Here is a 27,972-nt window from a genome sequence, read left to right as displayed (position 1 = left end):
TTTCTGTACATTGATTTTGTATCCTGCAACTTTGCTGAATTCCTGTATCAGTTCTAGCAGACTTTTGGTGGAGTCTATCGGATTTTCCATGTATAATATCATGTCATCTGCAAAAAGTGAAAGCTTGACTTCATCTTTGCCAATTTTGATGCCTTTGATTTCCTTTTGTTGTCTGATTGCTGATGCTAGAACTTCCAGCACTATGTTAAACAGCAGCGGTGAGAGTGGGCATCCTTGTCGTGTTCCTGATCTCAGGGAAAAAGCTTTCAGTTTTTCCCCGTTGAGGATGATGTTAGCTGTGGGCTTTTCATAAATGGCTTTTATGATCTTTAAGTATGTTCCTTCTATCCCGACTTTCTCAAGGGTTTTTATTAAGAAAGGGTGCTGGATTTTGTCGAAGGCCTTTTCTGCATCGATTGACAGGATCATATGGTTCTTCTCTCTTTTTTTGTTAATGTGATGTATCACGTTGATTGATTTGCGAATGTTGAACCAGCCCTGCATCCCAGGAATGAATCCCACTTGATCATGGTGAATAATTCTTTTTATATGCCGTTGAATTCGATTTGCTAGTGTCTTATTGAGAATTTTTGCGTCCATATTCATCAGGGATATTGGCCTGTAGTTCTCTTTTTTTACTGGGTCTCTGTCTGGTTTAGGAATCAAAGTAATACTGGCTTCATAGAATGAGTCTGGAAGTTTTCCTTCCCTTTCTATTTCTTGGAAGAGCTTGAGAAGGATAGGTATTATCTCTGCTTTAAACGTCTGGTAGAACTCCCCTGGGAAGCCATCTGGTCCTGGACCCTTATTTGTTGGGAGATTTTTGATAACCGATTCAATTTCTTCGCTGGTTATGGGTCTGTTCAAGCTTTCTATTTCCTCCTGATTGAGTTTTGGAAGAGTGTGGGTGTTCAGGAATTTGTCCATTTCTTCCAGGTTGTCCAATTTGTTGGCATATAAGTTTTCATAGTATTCCCTGATAATTGTTTGTATCTCTGAGGGATTGGTTGTAATCATTCCATTTTCATTCATGATTTTATCTATTTGGGTCATCTCCCTTTTCTTTTTGAGAAGCCTGGCTAGAGGTTTGTCAATTTTGTTTATTTTTTCAAAAAACCAACTCTTGGTTTCGTTGATCTGCTCTACAGTTTTTTTAGTTTCTATATTGTTTATTTCTGCTCTGATCTTTATTATTTCTCTTCTTCTGCTGGGCTTAGGCTGCCTTTGCTGTTCTGCTTCTAGTTCCTTTAGGTGTGCTGTTAGATTTTGTATTTGGGATTTTTCTTGTTTCTTGAGATAGGCCTGGATTGCAATGTATTTTCCTCTCAGGACTGCCTTTGCTGCGTCCCAAAGCATTTGGATTGTTGTATTTTCATTTTCGTTTGTTTCCATATATTTTTTAATTTCTTCTCTAATTGCCTGGTTGACCCACTCATTCGTTAGTAGGGTGTTCTTTAACCTCCATGCTTTTGGAGGTTTTCCAGACTTTTTTCTGTGGTTGATTTCAAGCTTCATAGCATTGTGGTCTGAAAGTAAGCATGGTATAATTTCAATTCTTGTAAACTTATGAAGGGCTGTTTTGTGACCCAGTATATGATCTATTTTGGAGAATGTTCCATGTGCACTCGAGAAGAAAGTATATTCTGTTGCTTTGGGATGCAGAGTTCTAAATATATCTGTCAAGTCCATCTGATCCAATGTCTCATTCAGGGCCCTTGTTTCTTTATTGACCGTGTGTCTAGATGATCTATCCATTTCTGTAAGTGGTGTATTAAAGTCCCCTGCAATTACCACATTCTTATCAATAAGGTTGCTTATGTTTATGAGTAATTGTTTTATATATTTGGGGGCTCCGGTATTCGGTGCATAGACATTTATAATTGTTAGCTCTTCCTGATGGATAGACCCTGTAACTATTATATAATGTCCTTCTTCATCTCTTGTGACAGCCTTTAATTTAAAGTCTAGTTTGTCTGATAGAAGTATGGCTACTCCAGCTTTCTTTTGGCTTCCAGTCGCATGATAAATAGTTCTCCATCCCCTCACTCTCAATCTAAAGGTGTCCTCAGGTCTAAAATGAGTCTCTTGTAGACAGCAAATAGATGGGTCTTGTTTTTTTATCCATTCTGATACCCTATGCCTTTTGGTTGGCGCATTTAATCCATTTACATTCAGTGTTATTATAGAAAGATACGGGTTTAGAGTCATTGTGATGTCTGTATGTTTTATGCTTATAGTGATGTCTCTGGGACTTTGTCTCACAGGGTCCCCCTTAGGATCTCTTGTAGGGCTGGTTTAGTGGTGACAAATTCCTTCAGTTTTTGTTTGTTTGGGAAGACCTTTATCTCTCCTTCTATTCTAAATGACAGACTTGCTGGATAAAGGATTCTTGGCTGCATGTTTTTTCTGTCTAGCACCCTGAAAATCTCATGCCAATTCTTTCTGGCCTGCCAAGTTTCAAAAGAGAGATCAGTCACGAGTCTTATAGGTCTCCCTTTATATGTGAGGGCACGTTTACCCCTTGCTGTTTTCAGAATTTTCTCTTTATCCTTGTATTTTGCCAGTTTCACTATGATATGTCGTGCAGAAGATCGATTCAAGTTACGTCTGAAGGGAGTTCTCTGTGCCTCTTGGATTTCAATGCCTTTTTCCTTCCCCAGTTCAGGGAAGTTCTCAGCTATGATTTCTTCAAGTACCCCTTCAGCACCTTTCCCTCTCTCTTCCTCCTCTGGGATACCAATTATGCGTATATTATTTCCTTTTAGTGTATCACTTAATTCTCTAATTTTCCCCTCATACTCCTGGATTTTTTTCTCTCTCTTTTTCTCAGCTTCCTCTTTTTCCATAACTTTATCTTCTAGTTCACCTATTCTCTCCTCTGCCTCTTCAAGCCGAGCTGTGGTGGTTTCCATTTTGTTATGCATTTCGTTTAAAGCGTTTTTCAGCTCCTCGTGACTGTTCCTTAGTCCCTTGATCTCTGTAGCAAGAGATTCTCTGCTGTCCTGTATACTGTTTTCAAGCCCAGCGATTAATTTTATGACTATTATTCTAAATTCACTTTCTGTTATATTATTTAAATCCTTTTTGATCAGCTCATTAGCTGTTGTTATTTCCTGGAGATTCTTCTGAGGGGAGTTCTTCCGCTTGGTCATTTTGGATAGTCCCTGGTGTGGTGAGGACCTGCAGGGCACTTCCCCTGTGCTGTGGTGTATAACTGGAGTTGGTGGGCGGGGCCGCAGTCAGACCTGATGTCTGCCCCCAGCCCACCGCTGGGGCCACAATCAGACTGGAGTGTGCCTTCTCTTCCCCTCTCCTAGGGGTGGGATTCACTGTGGGGTGGTGTGGCTCGTCTGGGCTACTTGCACCCTGCCAGGCTTGTGATGCTGGGGATCTGGCATATTAGCTGGGGTGGGTAGGCAAGGTGCTCGGGGGCAGGAGGGGCAGGCTTAGATCGCTTCTCCTTAGGTGATCCACTTCAGGAGGGGCCCTGTGGCAGCGGGAGGGAGTCAGATCCGCTGCCGGAGGTTTGGCTCCGCCAAAGCGCAGAGTTGGGTGTTTGCGGGGAGCGAGCAAGTTCCCTGGCAGGAACTGGTTCCCTTTGGGATTTCGGCTGGGGGATGGGCGGGGGAAATGGCGCTGGCGAGCGCCTTTGTTCCCCACCAAACTGAGCTCTGTTGTCAGGGGGCTCAGCAGCTCTCCCTCCCTTTGTCCTCCAGCCTTCCCGCCTTCCGAGCAGAGCTGTTAATTTATGACCTCCCAGACGCTAAGTCGCGCTTGCTGTTGGAACACAGTCTGCCCGGCCCCTCCGCTTTTGCAAGCCAGACTCGGGGGCTCTGCTTGGCCGGCGAGCCGCCCCTCCGCCCCGGCTCCCTCCCGCCAGTCCGTGGATCGCGCACCACCTCGCCGCCCTTCCTACCCTCTTCCGTGGGCCTCTCGTCTGCGTTTGGCTCCGGCGACTCTGTTCTGCTAATCCTCTGGTGGTTTTCTGGGTTATTTAGGCAGGTGTAGATGGAATCTAAATGATCAGCAGGACGTGCGGTGAGCCCAGCGTCCTCCTAAGCCGCCATCTTGCCGCAACTCCCAAAGAGAATGTTTTTAATATATTACCATGAAGAGCAGTTTTACTGTATTTTTGTTTTGTTGAATCTCTTTATTATGTTAAGGGTGTTCCTTTTTCCCAGTTTACTATGACTTTTCTTCCTAATATGAGTATTGAATTTTATTACTTTTTCTGCAGATATTGAAATTGTTATTATTTCTTCCTTTATGTTAATTTAGTGATATTTCTAGGTATTCTTAGTTTTGTAATGTACCTTCCAAGTTTAGTTATTTTCAACAGGAGGGTCGCTCAAAGGACAGAGCTATAATGTTGAAAATGAAATCTAGTTGTAAAATTCTTGACTCTCATGATGATAGGAAGGGATTCTACCAACTTTTGCATAAGTAGACAATAGTAATGAGAGCTATCTGGCATACTGTGTTTAAGCGTAAGTCTAATACATAAATGACTTAACATTTCACAAAGTGCCCTTGTACTGACAACTTCAGTGTCATGTGGCTAAGTAAGGTTGTCTTTTGTTGGGGAAAAAACATATTTTGTGGATGCCAAGAGGGCTCAAATCCTTTTGCTTTTGGAATAAGAGAATTTGTTGTCTGAAATCCTTTGTTAATTTAGGCAAGGTATGAATTGTGTGTATTATTTTCTGAATGAAGTAAATAACCAATGTAACTAATATGGTAGTTTAAAAGGATGACTTGAGATTTCAAATTCCTAATTCTTTTTTTTAAGATCAGATTTTGTAGTATCACAACAGTATAGAGCCTCTCCAAATCTTTCTGAATTCATTGCTGTTGGTTTCAGGATTGGGCATTGTTGAAATATGGTACAAACGTGAAATTCTGGAAAGTGCTATCACGTTATAAAGAATTGGGAAATTCCAGAAGTGAAAAAGAAATCCATTTCGAAGGCACTGAAATGATAATACTCCCACTTGTTAACACGTTTATGTAAAGTCAGCCTTCACAGACATTTTCCCCTTAAATAAATAACAAGGAGTGCACTGTCAGTAGACATTGAATCTGAGTGGTACTTATATGCCTTATTTGCAGTACAATTGTGGTCTCCAGAAGCTTAACTTTACCATTAAACTTTATTGCTAGTGTTATTAGCGTGGTTTACAGGCATTAAGAGTAAATTGCTTGATCCTCTGCTTAAGTTTTTATTTTTGTTTGTATAGCAAACTTCTATTAACTTCTGTTAACTTTGAAGTAGTTAATAGAGTATGTGGGATCAGTTCTGATAACAATAACACTAATAAAGCAGTTATTATTAAATTTCATTCCTTGTTAGAAATTGCATAACATTGGGGTGTTACTAAGTAGTATGTGGCCAAGGAATTAACAAATCATAACCCAAGTGAATCAGTGAATCATTGGAAGAAGTATGTAAGGAATAATGACAGGCCAGGGAGGCAAATTACCATTGACAGAGAACTCCCAATGCACAGAATTAGAAGAAGCTAGACTAGAGCACTGTGAATTATAAAACCTTTATATATGATGTTTACCTTTTATACCTGGGAAATACTGTGTTTGCCTCTAATGTTTAGATAGAGCAGGCCTAGATGGTTCCTAGCCTGGTTCTGGTGGGAGGGATGGTAGGAACATCTGAAGAGGGAAGTTCTTTAAGTGAGTCTGCCTAAAGCCCACTTATCACTCCTGTTTCTTAGAAGGAATAGAGAAGATTGAGTGAAAGGGGCAAGCCTGTTCCCTTTCTGTGCTGTGCCTTGACGTTTGGCATTTAGCTATACAGAAGAGATGGAGAGAGAGAACCATTTAATATGCAGTGAGCTACACTACTATAGTGTATCTCTTTTGCACTATTGGAATCATCACCTCGAAAAGAAACCTTGTGGGGCATTTGGGTGGCCCAGTTGGTTAAGCGTCTGACTCTTGATTTTGGCTCAGATCATGATCTCAGGGTTCATGAGTTCAAGCCCTGTGTCGGCCTCTGTGCTGGCAAGGAGGAGCCTACTTGGGATTCTTTCCCTCTTCTCCCTTCGTGCATGTGCATGCATGCTCTCTCTCAAAATAAAATAACCTTAAAAAAAATTACAAGAAACCTCCCCATTAGCAATCACTTTTTACTCCCCTCCTCCAACACCCCAAACCCATTAATTTACTTTCTCTCTTTCTGTGGATTTATTTGCTTATTCTTGTCATTTCTTATAAATGGAAATCTATAATATATGGTCTTTTGTAACTGATTTATTTAGCCTAATGTTTTCAAGGTTATTCATGTTGTAGCATGTATCAATACTTCATTTTTTATGAGTGAATAATAATCTAGTGTATGGATATACCAAATTTGTTTATCCAGTCATCACTTGATAGGCATTTACTTTCTGGCAATTATGAATAATGCGTTTGTGAACATTTGTGTTTAAGTTTTGGTGTGGACATGTGTTTTCATTTCTCTTGGGTATATACCTAGAAGTGGAATTGCTGGGTCATATGGTAAATCTATGTTTAACATTTTAGGGAACTGCCAAACTTTTCTAAAATGAGTGTATGCCAGTTTACATAATACATAACAATGTATGAAGATTTCAGTTTCTCTACATTCTCACCAATACTTGCTATTATCTTTCTTATTTATTATAACCTTGCCTGAGGGTTTGAAGTGGTATCTTACTATGGTTTTGATTTTCATTTTTCTAATGGCTAAGGATGTTGAGCATGTCTTTTTTGGGTGCGCTTTCATCATTTGGATATCTTCTTTGGAGAAATGCCTATTCATATCCTTTGTTCATTTTTAAAGTTGGGTTATTTTTCTTTATTGTTGAGTTGCCAGAGTTCATTATATATTCTGGATACATCTTGTTTCTTAACATAATGAAACTTTTTTAACTTCCAGAAAAAATATTAAGAAAAGTACAGTGTCACAGATTGGATTTTTTAGAAACAGGTGCTGAGATAAAATTTGGTGTGAAAGATGTGGAAGACCAACACTTGGGGCACCTGGGTGGCTCAGTGGGTTGAGCGTCTGACTTCGGCTCAGGTCACGATCTCATGGTTTGTGAGTTCGAGCCCCACATTGGGCTCTGTGCTAACAGCTCAGAAACTGGAGTCTGTTTCAGATTCTGTCTCTCCCTCTCTCTGCCCCTCCCCCGCTCACATTCTTTCTCTCTCAAAAAAAAAAAAAAAAAAAAGACCAACACTTAGGAGAAGGAAGACAACAGGATTGGTCGGATAGAGAAGTTGAACTTAATGCAGGCGTGACCAAACCTTTACCGACCTGAAGATGAGCCTCGAAGCAAATATTGTCTGTCAGAGGCAGGCCTTCATATTCCCACTGGGCTCGGTCAGCGACTGAGACACTCAACCTGGGAAAGGCACCACCTTGAGTGAGACAGCTCTCGGCATCTGAGGCAGACTCTGAAGTGGGGAACAGTTGGAGGCTCTTTGCTAATTGTACTCCATGCTGCTGAGTAGCAAGTTCTCCTTGAAGGTGCATCTCCGGGCGGGGGGGAGGGTTCACCTTAGTGTCTACCACATGCATATTATATTTTAAAATCTAAGTTTAACCTTTAGTTCACACAGTTTAGCAGAGATGCTGGTAAGCATATATATGGAATGAGAAAATGTGATGTAGACTTTGCAAGTAAGTTATTACTGCTATTTCATGGTATTGGCTACTTTGAAATCTTATGAATATAGTTAATTTCTCTTTGTTTAATTTGACCTGGAGTTATGTATATTTATAATATTATTTATGTTTACCATAGAATTAAAGTCTGTTAAGTAGCTTACATGACATTTATATTTGACCCATATAAAGGAGGTTATTTGTTTTACATGTTCTGTTTTTGCAAAATTTTGAGAATATCTTTTTGAGAATTATTTTGTCCTCACCCATAGCTCTGCTATTTCTGCTCCATATTATGAAAACTTCATAAAAGATTGCTTAAATTAGTTTTTCTTTTGAGGGGCTTCAAAATTGAGAACTTAGTCCTTGTTTAATTTTTTAGCTTCAGCTTTAGCATTGTCTTGCAGATACTCTAAGGATTTCATTCTAGTCTTGTTTAGTTTGTCTTTTTGCTAGACAAATAGTAATGCGAAACCTATCCAGATGACTTCCAGTTTTGGAACCTGTTAAAAGGCATGGTAGTACATCATTAGTTTCTTCTAAAATCTTTGTATATGAGGGGCGCCTGGGTGGCTCATTCGGTTAAGCGTCTGACTTTGGCTCAGGTCACGATCTCGCGGTCTGTGAGTTCGAGCCCCGTGTCGGGCTCTGTGCTGACTGCTCAGAGCCTGGAGCCTGTTTTGGATTCTGTGTCTCCCTCTCTCTCTGACCCTCCCCCATTCATGCTCTGTTTCTCTCTGTCTCAAAAATAAATAAACGTTAAAAAAAAAATTTAAAATCTTTGTATATGATATTCCTTACTTTGACTTTTTCTTTTAGATATTTGATTTACCAAAAGTATTGTCAGGAATGATGAGGAGTGTTTTTATCAATCTTAATTCTGAACAGCAAACCAAATAGACTGTGAGTTGACAGTTTTGGTTGACAGCTGTCATCTATATGTAATTAACTGTGTCCAACTTACTCAGACTCCATATTGGACTACTTGCTGATAATATAAATTAGTACACAAAAGTGAAAACTTCCTATAGGATAAATGAGAAGTTGAAACTGGAATAGTTTTTTGATTGAAGTTAAATAGTAGGACTCCACCATGCAGGTAAAGGAGCTCATAAGTAGGAGCTCCTATCCAGAAGACTAGAGTTAAAATCCCAACCATCCCTTGCCGATCTGGCATACCTGACCCAGGTTACTTTGCTTTTCGTATATCCCATGATGCCTCATCTCTGTAAAATGCAGATATGTCAACCCCTCCTTTCCCTGACAGTTGTGGTGATAACCTAATAAAGTAATGGGTATGAAAGCACTTGTTAACTTTGTGACCAACATATGCTATTTAGGAGATATTAGAACAGTATTCTTCTTTGGATACATTTTTACCTAAATGAAGTTAGAACTCACATACTTGAACATTTTCCAGACACATATTTAATAAGATTAGAAAAGAATATAAACGGGGCACTTGGGTGGCTCATTTGGTTAAGTGTCTCACTCTTGGTTTCGGCTGAGGTCACGATCTCACGGTGTTGTGGGTTTGAGCTTCACATCAGACTCTCCACTGCCAGCCCAGAGGCTGCTTGGGATTCTCTCTGTCTCTCTCTCTCTCTCTCTCTCTCTCTCTCCCTCTCCTCCCTCTGCCCCTCCTCCACTTGTGCTCTGTCTCTCTCAAAATAAATAAACTTAAAAAAAAAAAAGAATACAAACAAATTATATGAAGAAAATTAATTTATATTTCATTATGATTATCTTCAGTATAGTTTTGGAAACCCAAGTCAACTCAACAGGTATTTATTATGGGGCTTTATTATTTCTTTTTAGAATTCATCCAAACAGTGAACATCAGAAGTTTCTCATTCCTCGAAGTTGGACTAATTTGGGTATCCTTGTGTTTGAGTACAAATTAATTGGAATCCAGTTTTGTTTGATATTATGTGGATTACTAATATTTATAGAGAAATTTATTGTTTTCAAAATGTGTATGCATTTTTTTTAAACATTTATTTTTTTGAGAGAGAGAGAGCAGGCATGCGAGTGGGGGTGGGGCAGAGAGAGGAGGACAGAAGATCTGAAGTCTGCTTCACACTGACAGCAGTGAGCCCCATGTGGGACTCAAACTCATGAGCTGTGAGATCATGACCTAAGCCCAAGTCTGACGCTCAACCAACTGAGCCACCCAGGCACCCCTTCCATACATTCTTTGATATAATCTTCATAATTGCCCTATAAAAGGAAGTGCTGTTATTTTTCTTAAGGAAGTTATGACTTTCTCAAGATAACCCACCTTGTAGGTGGTAGAATTGAGATTAAAATGCTGAATTTCTCATACCAAACCTCCTATATCACATTGACTGGGAAACTAAGAAATTACTTCAGAAAGCGTTAGATTGGATTCAGGTATGTCAACTTTGATCCAAGCATCGATGACATTCTCAGTAGAAGATGCCATTTTCTATGTACCATGAGCCCATATTACCCTGGGCTTTGTCTTCTGTGTCTGCTCTAGCCTGATACGCTTGTTCTTGTGCCTTTTCCCCAGTCTGATATGTATATGCACACACACCCTCCAAACTTCTTTTTTTTTTTTTTCTTTTTGAGAGAGAGAGTGAATATCTTAAGTAGGCTTCATGCTCAGCATAGAGCCCAATGTGGGGCTCAGTGTCACAGCTGTGAGATCATGACATGAGCCGAAATCAACAGTCAGTTACTGAATGGACTGAACCACGCAGGTGCCCCCAAACATACATTTTTTTGTGCTTCACAGAACTATAAGCTGTCCAGGATTATTATGAAGTAACCTTTGCTGATGAGCAATTTCTGAATAACATAGATATTTTAATTATAATTCGGGTAAATCTTTTGGTTTCTCGCAAATCTTTGGTACCAATTCAAAAAGTACTTGTGGCACTACTTACCACAAGAAGGGCATTATGAGCTGGATTTCCAGAGCCTGACTTAGTAAATGTAGATTCTTTGGGGCCAAATCAGCTCTAAAGGTCCCAGGGAATTACCCCAGTTTTACTTGTCTTGTGATGTATTTTATACTTGCATCGTTGCATTCAGAATGGGAGGTGGAAAGCCTTCAATTGCAAAATCATCTATATCTAGTCCTTATTTAATACCTACCTAAAAACAAGCAGATGTAGGAAACTTAGGCTTCTGTATATTTCCCTGTACATATTATAAGTGCTCATGCCATATTTTGAGCAAACAGGGCAACTAAGAAATATTCTACTCTTTCATGTTTTGAAATGCTGACTGGATAAAGATTACACATGACAAGTTATTTATAGCTTTATTTATACTTAGTGGATTCTCTGTTGGAATCATAGAAGGAAAGAAGATATGATAATTGCTTTGTGTAGTTCACAGAATGAAATTGCAAACTGAGATGTTTTGAATCTTGTTTATACTACAACCATTTCTAGGAAACCATATTTAAACAGCAGTGGTTATCATGAAGTATACAACGTGTCAACTGTGTCCCAATTCACATCAGTAAAAACCTTCTACCACTTTATTCCCTATAACCTAACCTCCATCAGATAATACTAAATAAACTATGTTGAGTGCACATATTAATATATATCAAATGTATCAAACGGGTTGCTGGCCACATTTTCAGTAGTGTTTATCTGTGGTCATGCAGGTTATAACTCTGAATTTTTATTAGGAAAACTAAATTGAGAATTTATAATGTTCCTGATTTAGCTTCCCCAGCTTTACCACAGCCATGGAAGATAACTTGAGAGGGCAAAAATCTAACAGTGAATGAGAGAGCAACAGACAAATTGCTTTCGCTTCATGCTTACCTGCTTTGCATCTGCTGCTAGAAGGTTTAGGATCACAGATAATAATTAGTACTCTTGTAACATACATATCATCACTTAAGTAAATTGCAACATGAAATTTTTTGGTTATATCATAAAATAAGAATATGATTATTGGTATATAATTTTGAGAATCTTGAAAATTATTCTTTAAAATGTGAATTTCTCCCCCAACCCCCATCTCTTATTTGTAAATTCAGCAAATAATCAGTGAGTTCCAAACATGCCAGACATGTGCTAGGGACAGACACAATACCTGTCCTCAGTGAGATCAAAATCTAAAGGGGGGATATGTGTTAAACATTGTGGAGTATTTAGAGCTTTTTCCAAGGTTTTGTTTTGTTTTGTTTTTAGATATAATTGACATGTAACACTATGTAAGTCTAAGGTATACAATGTAATGATTTATATACATACGTATGGCAGAATGATTCCACAATAAGGTTGGTTAACACATCCATCACCTCATGTAGTTAACCTGCTTTGTGTGTGTGTGATGAGAGCTTTTAAGATCTACTCTCTTAGCAACTTTCAAGTTTGCAATATAGGATTGTTAACTATAGTCACCCTGCTCTACGTTAGATCTCCAGAACTTTAAAATGTGAATCTTGAAAATGACTCTAGCACCAAAAATATTCTATAATTTCACTTTCATTGAAACAGTCACAATGAGATAATAGTGTACATTCTTCTGTTTAAAAATTTTTTTAATTAAAAATGTTTTTTTAACATTTATTTATTATTGAGAGACAGACCGTTAGCAGGGGAGGGGCAGAGAGAGAGGGAGACACAGAATCTGAAGCAGGCTCCAGGCTCTGAGCTGTCAGCACAGAGCCCGATGCGGGGCTAGAACTCACAAACCAAGAGATCGTGATCTGAGCTGAAGTCGGACGCTTAACTGACTGAGCCGCTCAGCCGCTCCTCTGTTTAAAACTTTTTAAATATTTATTTATTTTTGAGAGAGAGAGCGAGCAAGCAGGGGAAGGGTAGAGAGAGAAGAAGACAGAATCTGAAGCAGGCTCCAGGCTTTCAGCTGTCAGCACAAAGCCTGACACGGGGCTCAAACTCATGAACCGTGAGATAGTGACCTGAGCCAAAGTCAGATGCTTAACTGACAGAGCCACCCAGGCTCCCCAAATTCTTCTGTTTAGTAATCAGGCAATTTGGGGCCATTGAAAAATAACCAAACCACTTATATTTAGAAGAAATATTGGATTGGCAGGAGGATAGATAAATCAAACACTGCAAGAAGCCCTTGTAGATAGTTATGGAATTGTTAACAGAGAGCAGTGCATGAGATTTCTCATTATGAACATTTCTTTTTTCTTTTTCTTTTTCTTTTTCTTTTTCTTTTTCTTTTTCTTTTTCTTTTTCTTTTTCTTTTTCTTTTTCTTTCTTTCTTTTCTTTTTTTTTTTTTTTTTTTTGAGCGAGATGGAGAGTATGCAAGTGCAGGAAAGATAGTTGGGGGGTGGGGAGAAAGAGAGAGAGACAGACGGACAGGTAGACAATCTCACGCAGGCTAAATGCCCAGCACAGAGCCCAACATGGGGCTCAATCTCATGACCATGATACCATAACCTGACCCAAAGTCAAAAGACATGCTTAGCCAACTGAACCATCCAGGTACCCCGTGAACATTTCTCTTTAATTTCTGCTATAGGATGGTGTATAATAGGGAATTGCTGGTAAAACTTGTATGGAAACCTGTGGGACTTGACAGATAAGACCAATTCCTGCATGTAAATAGATAAACCTTTATAACAGTGTTGTAATTATCATTCTAGGTCTTACGTATTTTACAAGTTGGCAGTTTGTTTTGCTAGCCCCCACCCAGGCCATGACCATGTCTGTTTTACTCACCGCTGCACCCTGGTATCTTATACATTGCCCACCATACAAACTATGATATGTTTCTTGAAGGAATGTGGACACATTTTATTCACGTAGGTTAACAGAGTTTTTAGTTCCCTATTCACAGAAGAAAAATAACTTCTTTCCTGCTAAGTGGAAATGCCTTCCTACTCAAAAGTACTCTCATATTCTACTTTTTCCTATTAGGAAACCTCACTCCATTGAGAAGCAGTATTATTGCTAGTAATAGCAATGATCAGATGTATAAACCTTCTATAATATTAATTCTCAGCCACCATTATTTGGGCTATATTTTATAAATGAGAATACTGAAGATTTTGGATATTAAGTGACTTGTTCCTGACCACAGAGCTATTATTAAGCAGTGAAACCAGGATACATTTATGACAATTAAAAAGTATATAAGCCAGAGTATATTGAGCACTTAATTATGCATCAGGTACTATGCTAGATCTTTTATTTTCCATTTAATCTGAGTGTAACCATATGAGGGAAACATGATTATCATTGTTATTTTTCACATTCGGAAATAAGGCACAGAGAAGCTAAATAATTTGTCAGGAGTATGTGGTAGTTGATGGTAAAGCCAGATGGTCTTTCCTCTTATACCACCTGCCCCCACCCCACCCTCCCTCAGTCAGAATTGAGATAAGGACAATATGATTTATGACTGTTTGAGACATTCATAGTTTTAAAATATTATTTTCAGTGTTGGTATTTTTATTTTCTGCTGTACTTAGCTGATTATGAAAATGCCTCCGTTTTTAAAGATAGTTATGAAATAGCCCTCCAAAAGGAAACTGAAATTTTCTTTGTGGATAGCAAATAAATTGGGTTCCTCAATCAGAGGAATTTTCAGTGTTGTTTTATTATTTTCATGAATGCAGTTTTTATAGAATTTCATTAACAGTTATAGATTGACTAAATTAGTTTAACTTTTTCCATTGTGTGTGTTTCATTTTTGTCTCTTAAACCTTAGGAGTAGTGTTTTTGTTTGTTTGTTTTACTCTTCATGGGCATACTGGGAAAAAACTTCTATTTGTGGTGTAAATGCCTTCCCTTTGGCCAAAATGGAGCAGAATTAGATCTTAATAAATCATAATTTTATATTATGACTGTTTACTGGAGTGCCATTTATATGGCTTCCAGATACTGAATTTGACATAGTTTCATTTTTAAAACGGGCTAATTTTTTCCCTTAAAGTTATATTTTGAATTACACCAGAGGTAGCTTATAGCTACCTTACATAGTTTGTATTTTTCTCCTTCTGCTGTCTGTTCCAGGTCGAAGACATTCTGACTTTGTAATTGGCACAAGCTTATAGTTCATTTTAAAAGAAATTTCAAGCTTTTGAAATTACCTGGAGATATTTAAAAAAAAAAAATTAGATGATAGAGAACTAAACTTACACAGTAAGTTTAGCTAAATTACATTCAGCAACTTTAGGTATCTGTATGTATAAGGCATTGTGTTTGGTGACATGAGAGATATAAAGATGACAAAAACTTGATACCTTTATCCTGGGACTTGTAATCTGTTAGCCAACCCAGACAAATACATAAATAACTATAATGCAAGGCAGGCTATGATAAGTAACTGTGGTATAGGCATCAACAAAGTGCAGTGGGAAATCAGAATAGAGATTAATCCCAACTGGGAGGATCTGTGAAGTTCTCATGGAGTAGGTAGGATTGAGTAGAGCTTAATTTATTGCTTTCATTCATTCTAGACTGTCTTCTGAAGATTGATGTCTATTTCCTTGAGCTCTTTAATTTTGTTACCAATTTGGATAAGCATGGCACAAATCCAGCAGGGAGGTCCAGATGAAAAAGAAAAGACTACAGCACTGAAAGGTACATGCTTAATTTGCTTTTTTAGGGGTTTTCATTGTTCCTCATGAAGGTATAGGAATATTTAGGTGATCTTCCTTTCATTTCAGTTCTAAAATAAGAATATTAGTATTTAATCTGTTTGTAACTCTTTGTATCCCTCACAACTGTCTCAGTGTCTGAAGTGTAGTATGTACTCAGTAAATAAATCACAGAATCACATACTTTTACAACTGTAGGAAATCTTAACTCTTTATCCAAAGTCATCTATTTAAAGGTAAAACTAACACTATAAGTCTCTTGAGTCAAGATTAAGTGCCATTATCATATTTTTGTTGATCAGAATGTCATGCTTGGCTAGGGTAATGGTGTGCCTAATAATCCAGTATTCTATCTTCATGGCATTAATTAGGAATATATTTTTGATAGTTTTTAAAATAAAAAAAAATTATTTTAGAGGGAGAGAGAATTCGTAAGTGGGGGAAAGGGGCAGAAGGAGAGAGAGACTCTTAAGCAGTCTCCACACTCAGCATGGAGCCTGATGCAGGGCTTGATCCCACGACCCTGGGAGTCAGATGCTCAGCCTACTGAGCCACCCGGGCGCCCTGAATTAGGAATATTTTTTGAGAGGCTTTCCATGTTAACATCTCAGAAAGAATCTGCCCAAGGCATTCTTCTGGAATTTTGAATTCTAGACTTTTTAAGTCTGCAATCTAAAAGAATTTTACTCCTAAATGTGCATTTTTGAGCTGAAAGATTTCTTCATTATTACATATTTCAATCTAACTGTCTAGTGACTTACCCCAGATCAGCTTACCTAAGTAATTTGTATGTGGTCTCACAGTTACTTTCTTTGATGGTGAAAGAAAATCTTACGGATTTTCTAAATGTTGAGATGCCATCTGTGCTAGATAATGAATCTTTTATTCAATGTAGAGTCTTTGTGGTCTTCAAGATGCTTTGTAGGTGATGGCCCAAATGAATATGTACCAGACCATCTTGGTTGCAGCCATTTCTCTGAATCCCTCACTGCTATCCTGCCCTGCTTTAAGAGGCTGGATGATAAAGATATCTCAAGATTCTCTCTTTCGACCTTACTTTCTTTTCTTGAAAGCGTAAAACATATAAGTATGTAATAAAGAAGTCAGCCTCATCTTGTCCCTGCTTTTAGAGCTAATGTTCTCTCAATGGAATGGTGTAGCTAGCCTGTACCTTCAAAAATGGAAAATGGCTAAGAGCATTACTTTCTTCTCACAAATGTGAGAGATGATGTAATGGATCAGAGTGGTCGCAGAAAGGATGATGACAGATTCTGGTTGTGTTGTGAAGAAAGAGATGACATGATTTGCTGTTGGGTCAACAAGATAAATTCGAATGCCCTTGGCCTAAAAAGCTCTTAGATTTGTTAGATTAAGAAAACTGGGAGAAACAGGTTGTGGTGATTGTAGTGGAAAGCAGGAGTTAGGTTTTAGATATATTAAATGTTAAACTGAGGTGCTTCTTAAACAGGAAGGTAAAGAGGTTGAGTATGGAGTTTGGGAGAGCATTTGGGTTAGAGATAAAAGTTTGAGGAAACATTAGTGTAGAGGTAATATTTAAAGAACCATGGGTCCTAATTGAGATCACTGGAGGTGTCAGTGTAGACAGGAAAAAGATCTGTAGATTGAGCCCTAGGGCATCTCAACTCTAGGGTCAGGAAGATGACCAGGAACCATCAAAAGAAGTTGAAAATGAATTTCTAGGAAGAAAGGCTAAGAACCAGGAGCAAGAGAGAGAGAGAGAGAGAGAGAGATCCTGAATGCCAAATGTAAAAAAAATGGGAGTAATTAATTTAGTCATGATGATAATTCATGTTATACAAGGACTGAGAAATTACTTTTGGAATTTACAGTGCGGAGGTCATTGGTGACCGTCAAAAAGAGCTATTTTCATGAATTGATGGAAATTAAAGCTCTTTTGGAGAGCTTCGGTAGAGAATGGGAAGAGAGGAATGGGAGACAGTTGTGGACAACCCTGTAGAAGGTTTTACTGCATGCTTGTATGCTGCTGGGGATGACTAGCACTCTCAGAATAATGGTTGATTTAGGAGAGAGGGCAAGGAATGTATGTAAGTCTCCTTCTAAATAGACTTTCTGGCTTTCCAACTAGATGGGTTTTGTGAGTCTTCAACCTTACTCTGTAATGTGAAAATTTGAATCTTTCAAGTTATGGTTCCAATTTACACTTCCTCAAGCAGTTTGTAAGAGTTTACATAGGTTTTCTGGGTTTTGGAGGTACAATTATGTAAAAAGAGTATGGATAGGGTCTAAAGATGAAACTGTCTGGATTTAAGCTCAGGTTTTTCTGCTTAGCTTCTCTGAATCTGTTAATTCATCAGTACTATAGGAATAAGAATGTTTAGCGCACATGAACTTGTAACAATTCATGAAGGAGTTAAATAGGAAATATTAGAAAACAAAATGGCAGTGCATAGCAAAGTATATTTCAAACAAATTTTCAAACTGAATAAAACTTTATCTTTCAAACAGTCTACTTACCAGTTTTTTTTTTTTTAATTTTTTTTTAACATGTATTTATTTTTTTTTTTTTTATTTATTTTTTTTTTTTTAAATTTTTTTTTTTTCAACGTTTATTTATTTTTGGGACAGAGAGAGACAGAGCATGAACGGGGGAGGGGCAGAGAGAGAGGGAGACACAGAATCGGAAACAGGCTCCAGGCTCTGAGCCAACAGCCCAGAGCCCGACGCGGGGCTCGAACTCACGGACCGCGAGATCGTGACCTGGCTGAAGTCGGACGCTTAACCGACTGTGCCACCCAGGCGCCCCATAACATGTATTTATTTTTGAGAAAGAGAGAGACAGAGCATGAACGGGAGAGGGGCAGAGAGAGAGGGAGACACAGAATCGGAAGCAGGCTCCAGGCTCTGAGCCATCAGCCCAGAACCCGATGCGGGGCTCGAACTCACGGATCGCAAGATCGTGACCTGAGCTGAAGTTGGACGCTTAACCGACTGAGCCAGCCAGGCACCCCTCTACTTACGAGTTTTATGTTTTATGGATTATGTTTTTGGTGTCATATTCTTTGCCTAACCCTAGTTTATGAAGATTTTCTCCTAAAAAGTTCTATAATTTTAGATTTTACTTTTAAATTAGTGACACATTTGGAGTTAATTTTTATAGAAGGTATGAGACCTAAGTCATGGGGTTTTTGTTTGTTTGTTTTGCCTATTAATTTCTATTTGTGACAGCACATTTGTGAAAAAGACTGTCTTTCCACCATGGAATTATTTTGTCCATCTTTGTCAAAAATGGGTATATTTGGGTATTTGGGTGGCCTCATTTTGGGTTCTCTGTTTTGTTCCATGGATCTGTGTCTATCTCTTTGGCAACACTGTTGATTACTGTACTGTATAGTATGTCTTAAAATTGAGTAGAGTGATTCTTCCCATTTCATTCTTTTTCAAATTTTTAGCTTTTAGGTATTCTAGGTTGTTTGCTTTTCCATATACATTTTAGAGTTAAATTATCCATATCTGCAAAAAAATTTACTGAGATTTGATTAATATTCTATTTAAGCCTATAGATGAATATGGGGAATATTGACATCTTTATTGAGTCTTTCAATCCATGACATGGTGTATCTCTGATTTATTTAGATCTTTGATTTCCTTTATCAGCATTTTGTAGTTTTCAGCATATAGGTCTTAAATATTTATTAGATTTATACCTAAGTATTAATTCTTTAGGGTGATTATAAACAGTGTTGTATTCTTAATTTCAGTTGCCACGTGTTTATTCTTTTTTTTTTATATATGAAATTTATTGTCAAATTGGTTTCCATACAACACCCAGTGCTCATCCCAAAAGATGCCCTCTTCAATACCCATCAACTCCCCTCCCCTCCCTCCCACCCCCCATCAACCCTCAGTTTGTTCTCAGTTTTTAACAGTCTCTTATGCTTTGGCTCTCTCCCACTCTAACCTCTTTTTTTTTTTTTTTTTATTCCTTCCCCTCCCCCATGGGTTTCTGTTAAGTTTATCAGGATCCACACAAGAGTTATCTGTCTTTCTCTGTATGGCTTATTTCACTTAGCATCACACTCTCCAGTTCCATCCACGTTGCTACAAAGGGCCATATTTCATTCTTTCTCATTGCCACGTAGCACTCCATTGTGTATATAAACTAAAATTGCTTTATCCACTCATCACTTGATGGACATTTAGGCTCTTTCCACAATTTGGCCATGGTTGAGAGTGCTTCTATAAACATTGGGGTACAGGTGCCCCTATGCATCAGTACTCCTGTATCCCTTGGGTAAATTCCTAGCAGTGCTACTGCTGGGTCATAGGGTAGGTCTATTTTTCATTTTTTGAGGAACCTCCACACTGTTTTCCAGAGCGGCTGCACCAGTTTGCATTCCCGCCAACAGTGCAAGAGGGTTCCCGTTTCTCCACATCCTCTCCAGCATCTATAGTCTCCTGATTTGTTCATTTTCAGTTGCCACGTGTTTACTGATAGTTTATGGAAATGTGATCAAGTTTTGTTTGTTGATATTATGTCTAATGGCTCTCCTAATGTCACTTAATAGTTCTAGGAGTTTTGGGGGTAGATTCCTTCAGATTTTCTGTTAGGCCATCAGGTTGTTTGCACATTTGACGGTTTAATTTCTCCCTTTCCAATCAATATGCCTTTTATTTCCTTTCTTGCTTTTTTGTACTTGATAGAATTCTTAATACTATGTTGAATAAGAATAGTGAGAAAATGGACATTCTTTCCTTGTTCATCAGGGGTAATAATGAGTGGTGATACTCCCATTTTTACCCCTTTATTTTTAGACCTGTGAATTATGGCTATGGGAGAAACAGCACCATATATTTGAAACTAATTCTGAGTATACACAGCCTTCTAGAGAATCTGGCCTCAGCCCTGCAGGTTCTTTCACTTAGCTGACACAGTAAATGAATCTTCAAAAGGCCATTTCACCATTCTCTCAAACTAGCTGTTTTAGGATGGTGGGGAAAAGGGTAAGACAAATGAATTTCATGAACATGGGACCATTGCTGCACTTCTTTTGCTGGGAAGTGAGCTCCTTGATCAGAAGCAATGCAATGTGGAATACCATGATGGTGGGTAAGGCATTCTGTAACTCCACAAATAGTAGATATGGCAGAAGCATTTCATGTGGGGAAGACAGATCTGTGTTCAGAGAAAGTGTCTTTTCCAGTAAAAACCAAAAATGCTACTTCTTTCGTGATGGAAGTAATATGATGTAATCCACTACCACCAGGTAGTTCACTGATTACTCTCGGGAGTGGCACTGTATTGGAAGCTAAGTGTTATTTTCAGATTCTCGCAGTTTGGACAATCAGTAATGGCTATAGCCAGGTTGGCTTTGGTTAATGTAAGTTCATATTGATGAGCCCATGCCTCCTCCATCCCTGCCACCATGGCTACTTTGTTCATGAGCCCGTTGAGCAATGACAGGGGTGTCTGGGGAAAGAGGCTGACTGGTGTCCAGAGAAAGAGTTATCTTACTCACTTGGTAATTAAAATCTTCCCTCTTTTGAGGTAATCTTTTAGTGGGTATTAAGTTGGGACACAGCTATCTTTCACATCTTTTGCCCATTCAGAGAAGACTATTCACACACCTCTTTGCCTTATTTCCTCATCACCAATTTTCCAATTATATTCCTTCCAAGTCTCTGACCATCCAGCCAAACCAGTGGCCACAACCTATGAATCTTTATATAATCACATGTTTGGCCATATCTCTTTCTAGGCAAACGGTAGCCAAGTGCACTGCTCACAGTTCTCCCCGTTGGGAAGATTTCCTTTCACCACTTTCCTTCAGTGGTATCCCAGACTCTCTGGCTGGTTTTGGTTGGTGCCTGAATATCATGCAGAACCATCTGTAAACCAGACCTGAGTTTTGCCTTCTATCAGCTGGTGGTAAGAACTCCCCCTGAGGCCTTAGGTGCATGCTGTTAGATAGAAGTTCAGTGTAGCAAGAATGGGGACTTTCTGCATTTGGGTTACTTCATGTAACTTTTGCCTCCAGGGCCTACTCAGTCCTGGTTACAGATACACCATTTCCATTTGATGATGGAGTGCTGTTGTACACACCCAACTTTAGGACTTGGTGGGTCAGATAACATTCAGTTTATAGTGAGCAGCTAAGGTCACATGGTAACTTGGTAGCCTGTGGTTAAGCATTCAGTCTCTCCTAAGGCCTAATAGCAGACCAACGAGAGTAGTTATCTGCAGTAGATGGCAGGGCTTTACTCCAAAATCCTAAGAGCCTGTACTGTGATTCACCAGTGGCTTACTGAAGATTCCAAACAGCATCCCAGGTTTCCTAGTTTAGTGATTTAGTTCTCACTGTAAGGTCTGGCATAAGATGAGTCATTACAGAGCTCTTCAAGAATGCCAGGGTTCTCCTCACAAATTTATTTCTCATTGTAGTAGGGAAAGGTATGTCTTCTGGACCTTCCCATTGTGAGTGAGTATGTCTTCAGTGACAAATCCATTGTAACATTCCTGTCTTCCAAAATCTTTGACCCTTTCCTTTGCATTGAACCAAGGCAGGTCTGACATTTAATCAGTCATCCTAATTCCCCAAGATTCAACGTTAAATATGGAATATCTGTTTAGTGAGCCTATATCAATAAATATGATCTGATTGTTCCTTCTACTATAATCCCATACCCTTAATATTTATTCCCACACATGTTTTCTGGATCTGTCTGTATAAATTAGAAAATCCACAAGAGTGTTGGATATTGTGCTCCCCCTCACGAGTCATACTATATACCTCACCTTTAGGGGCCTGCTATGACTTGAGTGTAGTTGAAAGTCTAGTTGCAAAGAGGGCTTTGGGGAGTGGGTCCTTAAGAGAATCAGCTTTGTCTTGCCTGGCATCAGCCTTGGGCGGGGTGGAGGAGGACATTACTGTTTCTTAGGCAACACAGGCTAATTCTCTAAGAATAAGGTAGAGAGACCACTACTACTGAGGATGGGAAGGCTTCTTCCACTGGCAAAGAATTATCACAATTTAGAGGCTTATTGTCTCCAGCTTCTTCAGGGTTTTCCCACGTCACCATTCCAATTTACATGATCCCATTCTTTCCCAGTAGGTGTCCTCACTTTAACAATGGACACCTGTGAGGCTGGTAGTTCTGCTTGGACTGTATTTCAGCTAGTTGCAGGATGAGATTTTGTGTTTGATTTTTAACAATCTCAGCCCTTTGGCTACAAGAGATAAGGGTCACCTTCAGGACATGCTTAGAAAATTACAGGTTATTTATGCTACACTTGAGCTGAGAATTCACATCCCTGAATGTATCTTTTTTTTCCACCACTTTGTTCAGTGACTTTAGGAGCAACCAGCCAATCTCATTATGTTCATTAATTTTCCAAAAGTGTTTGAAAGTATCATATACATATTCACCCAAACTCAAATGTTAATCTCATCCAGAAACACCTTCACAGACACACTCGGAGTAACATTTAACCAAATATCTGGGCATGGTATGGCTCAGTCAAGTTGACACATAAAATTAACCATCACACCATTCCTCTGTCTTTGGACAGTTGGGTTGTTTGTTGGCAGTGAATACTGCTACTATGAGATGGGTGTACAAATATCTGTGTCTCTGTTTTCAATTCTTCTGGATATCAAGTGGTATTTTTATCCAGTTACTTCATATGCTTAGTTGAAGTTTAGCATTCTAGTTGCTGGATCACTTTAATCACCTGAGGCATGTTTTAGAAGAAACACTTGTGTTACATCTGATGCATATTTAAGTTATATGGATCAGTTGTACTGTATTTTAGAGGTGATTGAAGGGATTCTTAATGGAAATGTTTTTTATACTTGATTTCTGCCTAATCCACTGCCTTTGGAACCCAGTCTCTGTATAAACTGCAGCTTGACAGTGTTGCTTTCATTTTAAAAAGTAGAAAACATAATTCCTGATGTTTTCTTTCTACATGTCTCTCAGTGCTAATGAAATTAAAAAAAAAAATCTATATCTGATTTCCTAGTTAACAGAGGAGAAGTTTGTGGATTTCCTATTTATTCAGTACATTTTGTCATTCACAGGAACATTCTGGGCAAAGTAAAAGCATATTTCTGTATTTATAACTTCCTTTTTTATAAGGTAATGAAGAGAGGGGGCACAGTATTTTAGGGTTGCATCGAACATAGAGTAAGTGTGGTGATTTTGAAAGAGCATTGAGTTACATTTTGGAAAATACATTTATTCTATTAATCCCACTATACTCTTAGGGTATAATTTTGGACAAGCCATTTTACCTCTCTGAGTTCATTTTCTTGTCTGACAGATAGTGAAGGTGGTAATACATGCTACTATTTTATAGGGTTGTGATGATCAAGTGAGGTAAAGTACGTGACAACTTTAAATTGGTACATAGATGTTAGGTGGCATTTTATGATCTGAGCTGGTAGAGAAAATGGTTATTAGACATGATATAACTATCTGCTTATGTATTGGATCATCGCTGTGTGTCTGATTAAAAGGTTTCTAAGTTTTGAACTGTAGAAGATGACTGAAGTGAAGGAGTCAGTTTTGTCTCAGAACTTGAACTCACTGGAGAGAAGCATTTTCTAACCACTCCAACCCAATTTTGGGTATTAAGTCTTCTATTTTACTCTGTTTCGCAAATAATTACATGGTGTTCAGAACTTTATGAATCAGAAATTTGTCAGCATGTATCCCTTTTTTAGCCCAATATACATATTATGTGACATTTCCAAACATTTTATTATTTTTAAATGTTGAAAATGGTATATTTTTATATGAGTTGAAGTTTATTTGGTATATCAGTTTGAAGAGTACTAAAAGATTTTTTTGTGGGCTTATCTGTATGTCCTACGAGACAGACTAGAGACTGGAGGCAGACAAACTACTTTTTTCTTTGGCATATTTTCATGTTTCATACAGTTGGATTTGTTATATTTCTGTAAGAGAGGAAAAGGGACTGCTTTGCTTTATTATATATCCTAGGAGCTGTTTTCTCTTCAGGAACTTGAGTTAGAATGAATAATCTCAAAACCTAAACTTTCTTAAAAAACATCTTTTCAGAACTGAATAAATTCGAAGTTTATCTTTTTGTTTTTCTGAGCTTTGATAGGACTCCGTGATGACAAATAGTGAGAATTTTTGCCTCATCCCATATTAAAAGCCTAAAAGATACCATTAAATACTTGTTGACAGACTGATTCTAGAGCTGGGGCAGGGAAAAGTTAAGCCTAGAGCAAATATCTTTTTTTTTTTTCTTTTCTTTCTTTCAGGAATAGAATTTACTGATTCATTGCCTACATATAACACCCACTGTTCATCCCAGCAAGTGTCCTCCTTAATGTCCATTGCCCATTTAGTCCACCCACCCACCCAACACCCATACAGTAACCCTCAGTTTGTTCTATGTAGTTAAGAGTCTCTTATGGTTTGTCTCCCTCTCTATTTTTATATTATTTTTGCTTCCCTTCCCTTATATTCATCTGTTTTGTATCTTAAATTACACATATGAGTGAAATCATATGATATTTGTCTTTCTCTGACTTATTTCGCTTAGCATAATACACTCTAGTACCGTCCACATTGTTGCAAATGGCAAGATTTCATTCTTTTTGATTGCCAAATAATATTCCACTGAATATATATACCACATCTTCTTTATACATTCATCAGTCAATGGACATTTGGGCTCCTTTCATACTTTGGCTATTGTCGATAGTGCTGCTATAAACATTGGGGTGCATGTGCCCTTTGAAACAGCACTCCTGTATCCTTTGGATACATACCTAGTAGTGCAATTGCTGGGTCATAAAGTAGTTCTATTTTTGATTTTTTGAGGAACCTGCATGCTGTTTTCCAGAGTGTTTGCACCAGTTTGCATTTCTACCAGCATTGCAAAAGGGCTTCTTTTTCTCTGCATCCCCATCGACGTCTGTTGTTGCCTGAGTTGGTAATGTTAGCCATTCTGACAAGTGTGAGAGGTGGTATCTCATGGTGGTTTTGATTTGTATTTCCCTGATTACAAATGATGTTGAGCATTTTTTCATGTGTCTGTTAGCCACCTTGGTGTCTTCTTTGGAAAAGTATCTATTCATGTCTTTTGCCCATTCTTTCAGTGGATTATTTGCTTTTTGGGTGTTGAGTTTGAGAAGTTATTTATAGATTTTGGATACCAACCCTGTAGCTGATATGTCATTTGCAAATATCTTCTCCCATTCTGTCAGTTAGTTGCCTTTTAGTTTTGCTGTTTCCTTCCCTGTGCTGAAACTTTTTATCTTGATGAGGTCACAGTAGTTCATTTTTGCTTTGTTTCCTTTGCCTCCAGAGATGTGTTGAGTAAGAAGTTACTGTGACCAAGGTCAAAGAGGTTTTTGTCTGTTTTCTCCTTTAGGATTTTGATGGCCTCCTCTCTTACATTTAGGTCTTTCATCCATTTTGAGTTTATATTTGTATGTAATATAAAAAAGTGGTCCAGGTTCATTCTTCTGCATGTCGTCCAGTTTTCCTAACACCATTTGCTGAAGAGTCTGTCTTTATTCCATTGGATATTCTTCCCTGCTTTGTCAAAGATTAATTAGCCATACATTTTTGGGTCCATTTCTGGGTTCTCTATTCTGTTCCTTTGATCTGAGTGTCTGTTTTTGTGTCAGTACCATACTGTCTTGATGATTACAGCTTTGTAATACAGCTTGAAGTCCGGAATTGTGATGCCTGCAACTGTGGAGGCATCTTTGGTTTTCTTTTTCAGGATTGCTTTGGCTCTTCAGAGTCTTTTCTGAACCTGTACAAATTTTAGGATTGTTTGTTCTAGCTCTGTGAAGAATGCTGGTGTTATTTCGGTAGGGATTGCTAGAGCAAGCATCTTGTGGTAACACAAAGTAAGGAAATATTAAAAAAAAAAAAAAGATAAGAGCATGTCAAAGAGTTATAGGAACCACCTGAAAGCTTACGGTCATGGCCAATGCTGGAACAATTTGAGCAACAAAATAAATGACATATTGATTGTAACCCAAAGCATATAATAAATATCCATGAATCCATACTGATATAAATAAGATTGAATAAATGTGTAAAGGGAGGAAGAGAGACAAAAGTTTCATATAAGAGAATTACAAATATATGTAGATGTTCTCTGCTCCATAAGATAGAACATAATTCCACCTTTTCCTCCTTGATTGTGGGCTAGACTTACTCGCTTCCAATGAATAGATTATGGAAAAGGAAAAATAGTAACATCATAGTTGAGAAACTGTCAGACAATGCCTTAGCCAACCGATGTAAATTAACATCTCCTGTGATATTCCATGGATATCATTTTCCTCTTGATATGTGTGAAAAGAGGGGTCAGTTCACTCTTTCCAAAAGTGGTTTTCTTTCCAAAAACCTGTAACCCTAGTCTAATCACAACAAGTAAAAATCAAACATACCCAAATTGAGGGTCATTCTGCAAAATACCTGACCAGTATTCCTCAAAACCATCAGGATCATGGAAAAGAAGTAAAGACAGAAATCTGTTACAGACCAGAGGATGCTAGGGAGACGTGACAAGTTTATGCAGTGTGGTATCCTACATGGAGTTCTGGAATAGAAGAAGGACATTAATGAAAAAACTGATGAATAATATCTGGGCTTAGTTAATAAGAATGTGCAGACGTTGGTTTCTTCATTTTCACAAATGTACCCTGGTGATATAGGATGTTAACAATAGGGGAAACTGGGCAAAGGGTATATAGACAATATCTGTACTATCTTTCAACTTGTTTGTAAATCTAAAATGATTTCAAGATAAAATGTTTATTTAAAAAACTTGTTGACCATTTTTTTATTGTATGGAAATCAGATAGTGTAAAGAATAAAAACTTCTTTGTGATAATCAAACTTTCTCCATTTACGTGTTTTATTTCAATATTATAATTTTTCATATAAAATTTAATAATGTGCTATGTTACCCCTATTTAAATTTATAAGTTTCTTTTTTCATAAATAGTAGTGTCATCTATATGTAAGATTTAGTGACCATTTAAAAATCATCTTAATACCTGAAACTTTTAAACTATATAGATGGAGGTTAAAAAGATGGAGGTTACAAATTAATACCTGAATATTTTGAGGGGAAGAAGTTCATAATTTACAATAGGGGTACATAGGATCTAAAATTGTGATTGTTATGGCAATTATGATTTTGAAAGTGCTTTTGAAATTGTCATGACATAGCACTTTAAGAACTTAGAAACTTTAAAAGCATTATCAATAAGGCAATACATAAAAAGTAAGCTAATAGAACAAAAGAATACGTAAAAACATTTAAAACGAAATCTTTGTAATTAACTATGAAAATATAAGTACATTTTATATTCTTTTCTAGATTTATTATCTAGGATTGATTTGGATGAACTAATGAAAAAAGATGAACCACCTCTTGATTTTCCGGATACCCTGGAAGGATTTGAATATGCTTTTAATGAAAGTAAGTGGTTGTATGCTACATACAAGATTTATGTATCATGCTAATAGAATCATAGGACAGATGTTATTTGCTACTTTTATTTGCCCGTTAGTGTTTTATGTATTTAAGAAATCATGACTTTTCCCTTCATGGTGAAATTCTTCACTCAAGCAAAAGAACCAAATTGTAATTTCCCATAATTGTCACATCACTTAAACCAATGGACATGAATTTGATTTGACTTATGCATTTCAGCCTTGAGCATTTAACTTGCTGGCATCCGGTTGTAATTCCGAATTAAATTATAT

At 37.8% G+C, this 27,972-nt stretch overlaps 1 protein-coding gene across 4 annotated transcripts in view; it reads left to right on the top strand.

Annotated features, from left to right (window-relative positions):
* FAM172A (family with sequence similarity 172 member A) overlaps positions 1 to 27,972 on the top strand; it is a 444,471-nt gene that overhangs the window by 29,133 nt on the left and 387,366 nt on the right. For 3 of the 4 annotated variants that reach the window (XM_047877329.1, XM_047877319.1, XM_047877308.1), the window contains exons 2-3: positions 15,079 to 15,202; positions 27,584 to 27,685. In XM_047877329.1, the coding sequence (XP_047733285.1) occupies positions 15,097 to 15,202; positions 27,584 to 27,685 (208 nt within the window). In that variant the 5' untranslated portion in view covers positions 15,079 to 15,096. The remainder of the gene's footprint in view (positions 1 to 15,078; positions 15,203 to 27,583; positions 27,686 to 27,972) is intronic. The other variant, XM_047877340.1, reaches the window with a different exon arrangement.

This window comes from Prionailurus viverrinus, chromosome A1 (assembly GCF_022837055.1).
Source record: "Prionailurus viverrinus isolate Anna chromosome A1, UM_Priviv_1.0, whole genome shotgun sequence".
Lineage (NCBI taxonomy): Eukaryota > Metazoa > Chordata > Mammalia > Carnivora > Felidae > Prionailurus > Prionailurus viverrinus.
The sequence above is the reverse complement of the archived record's forward strand: the minus strand, read 5'-3'. Positions and strand labels throughout refer to the sequence as shown.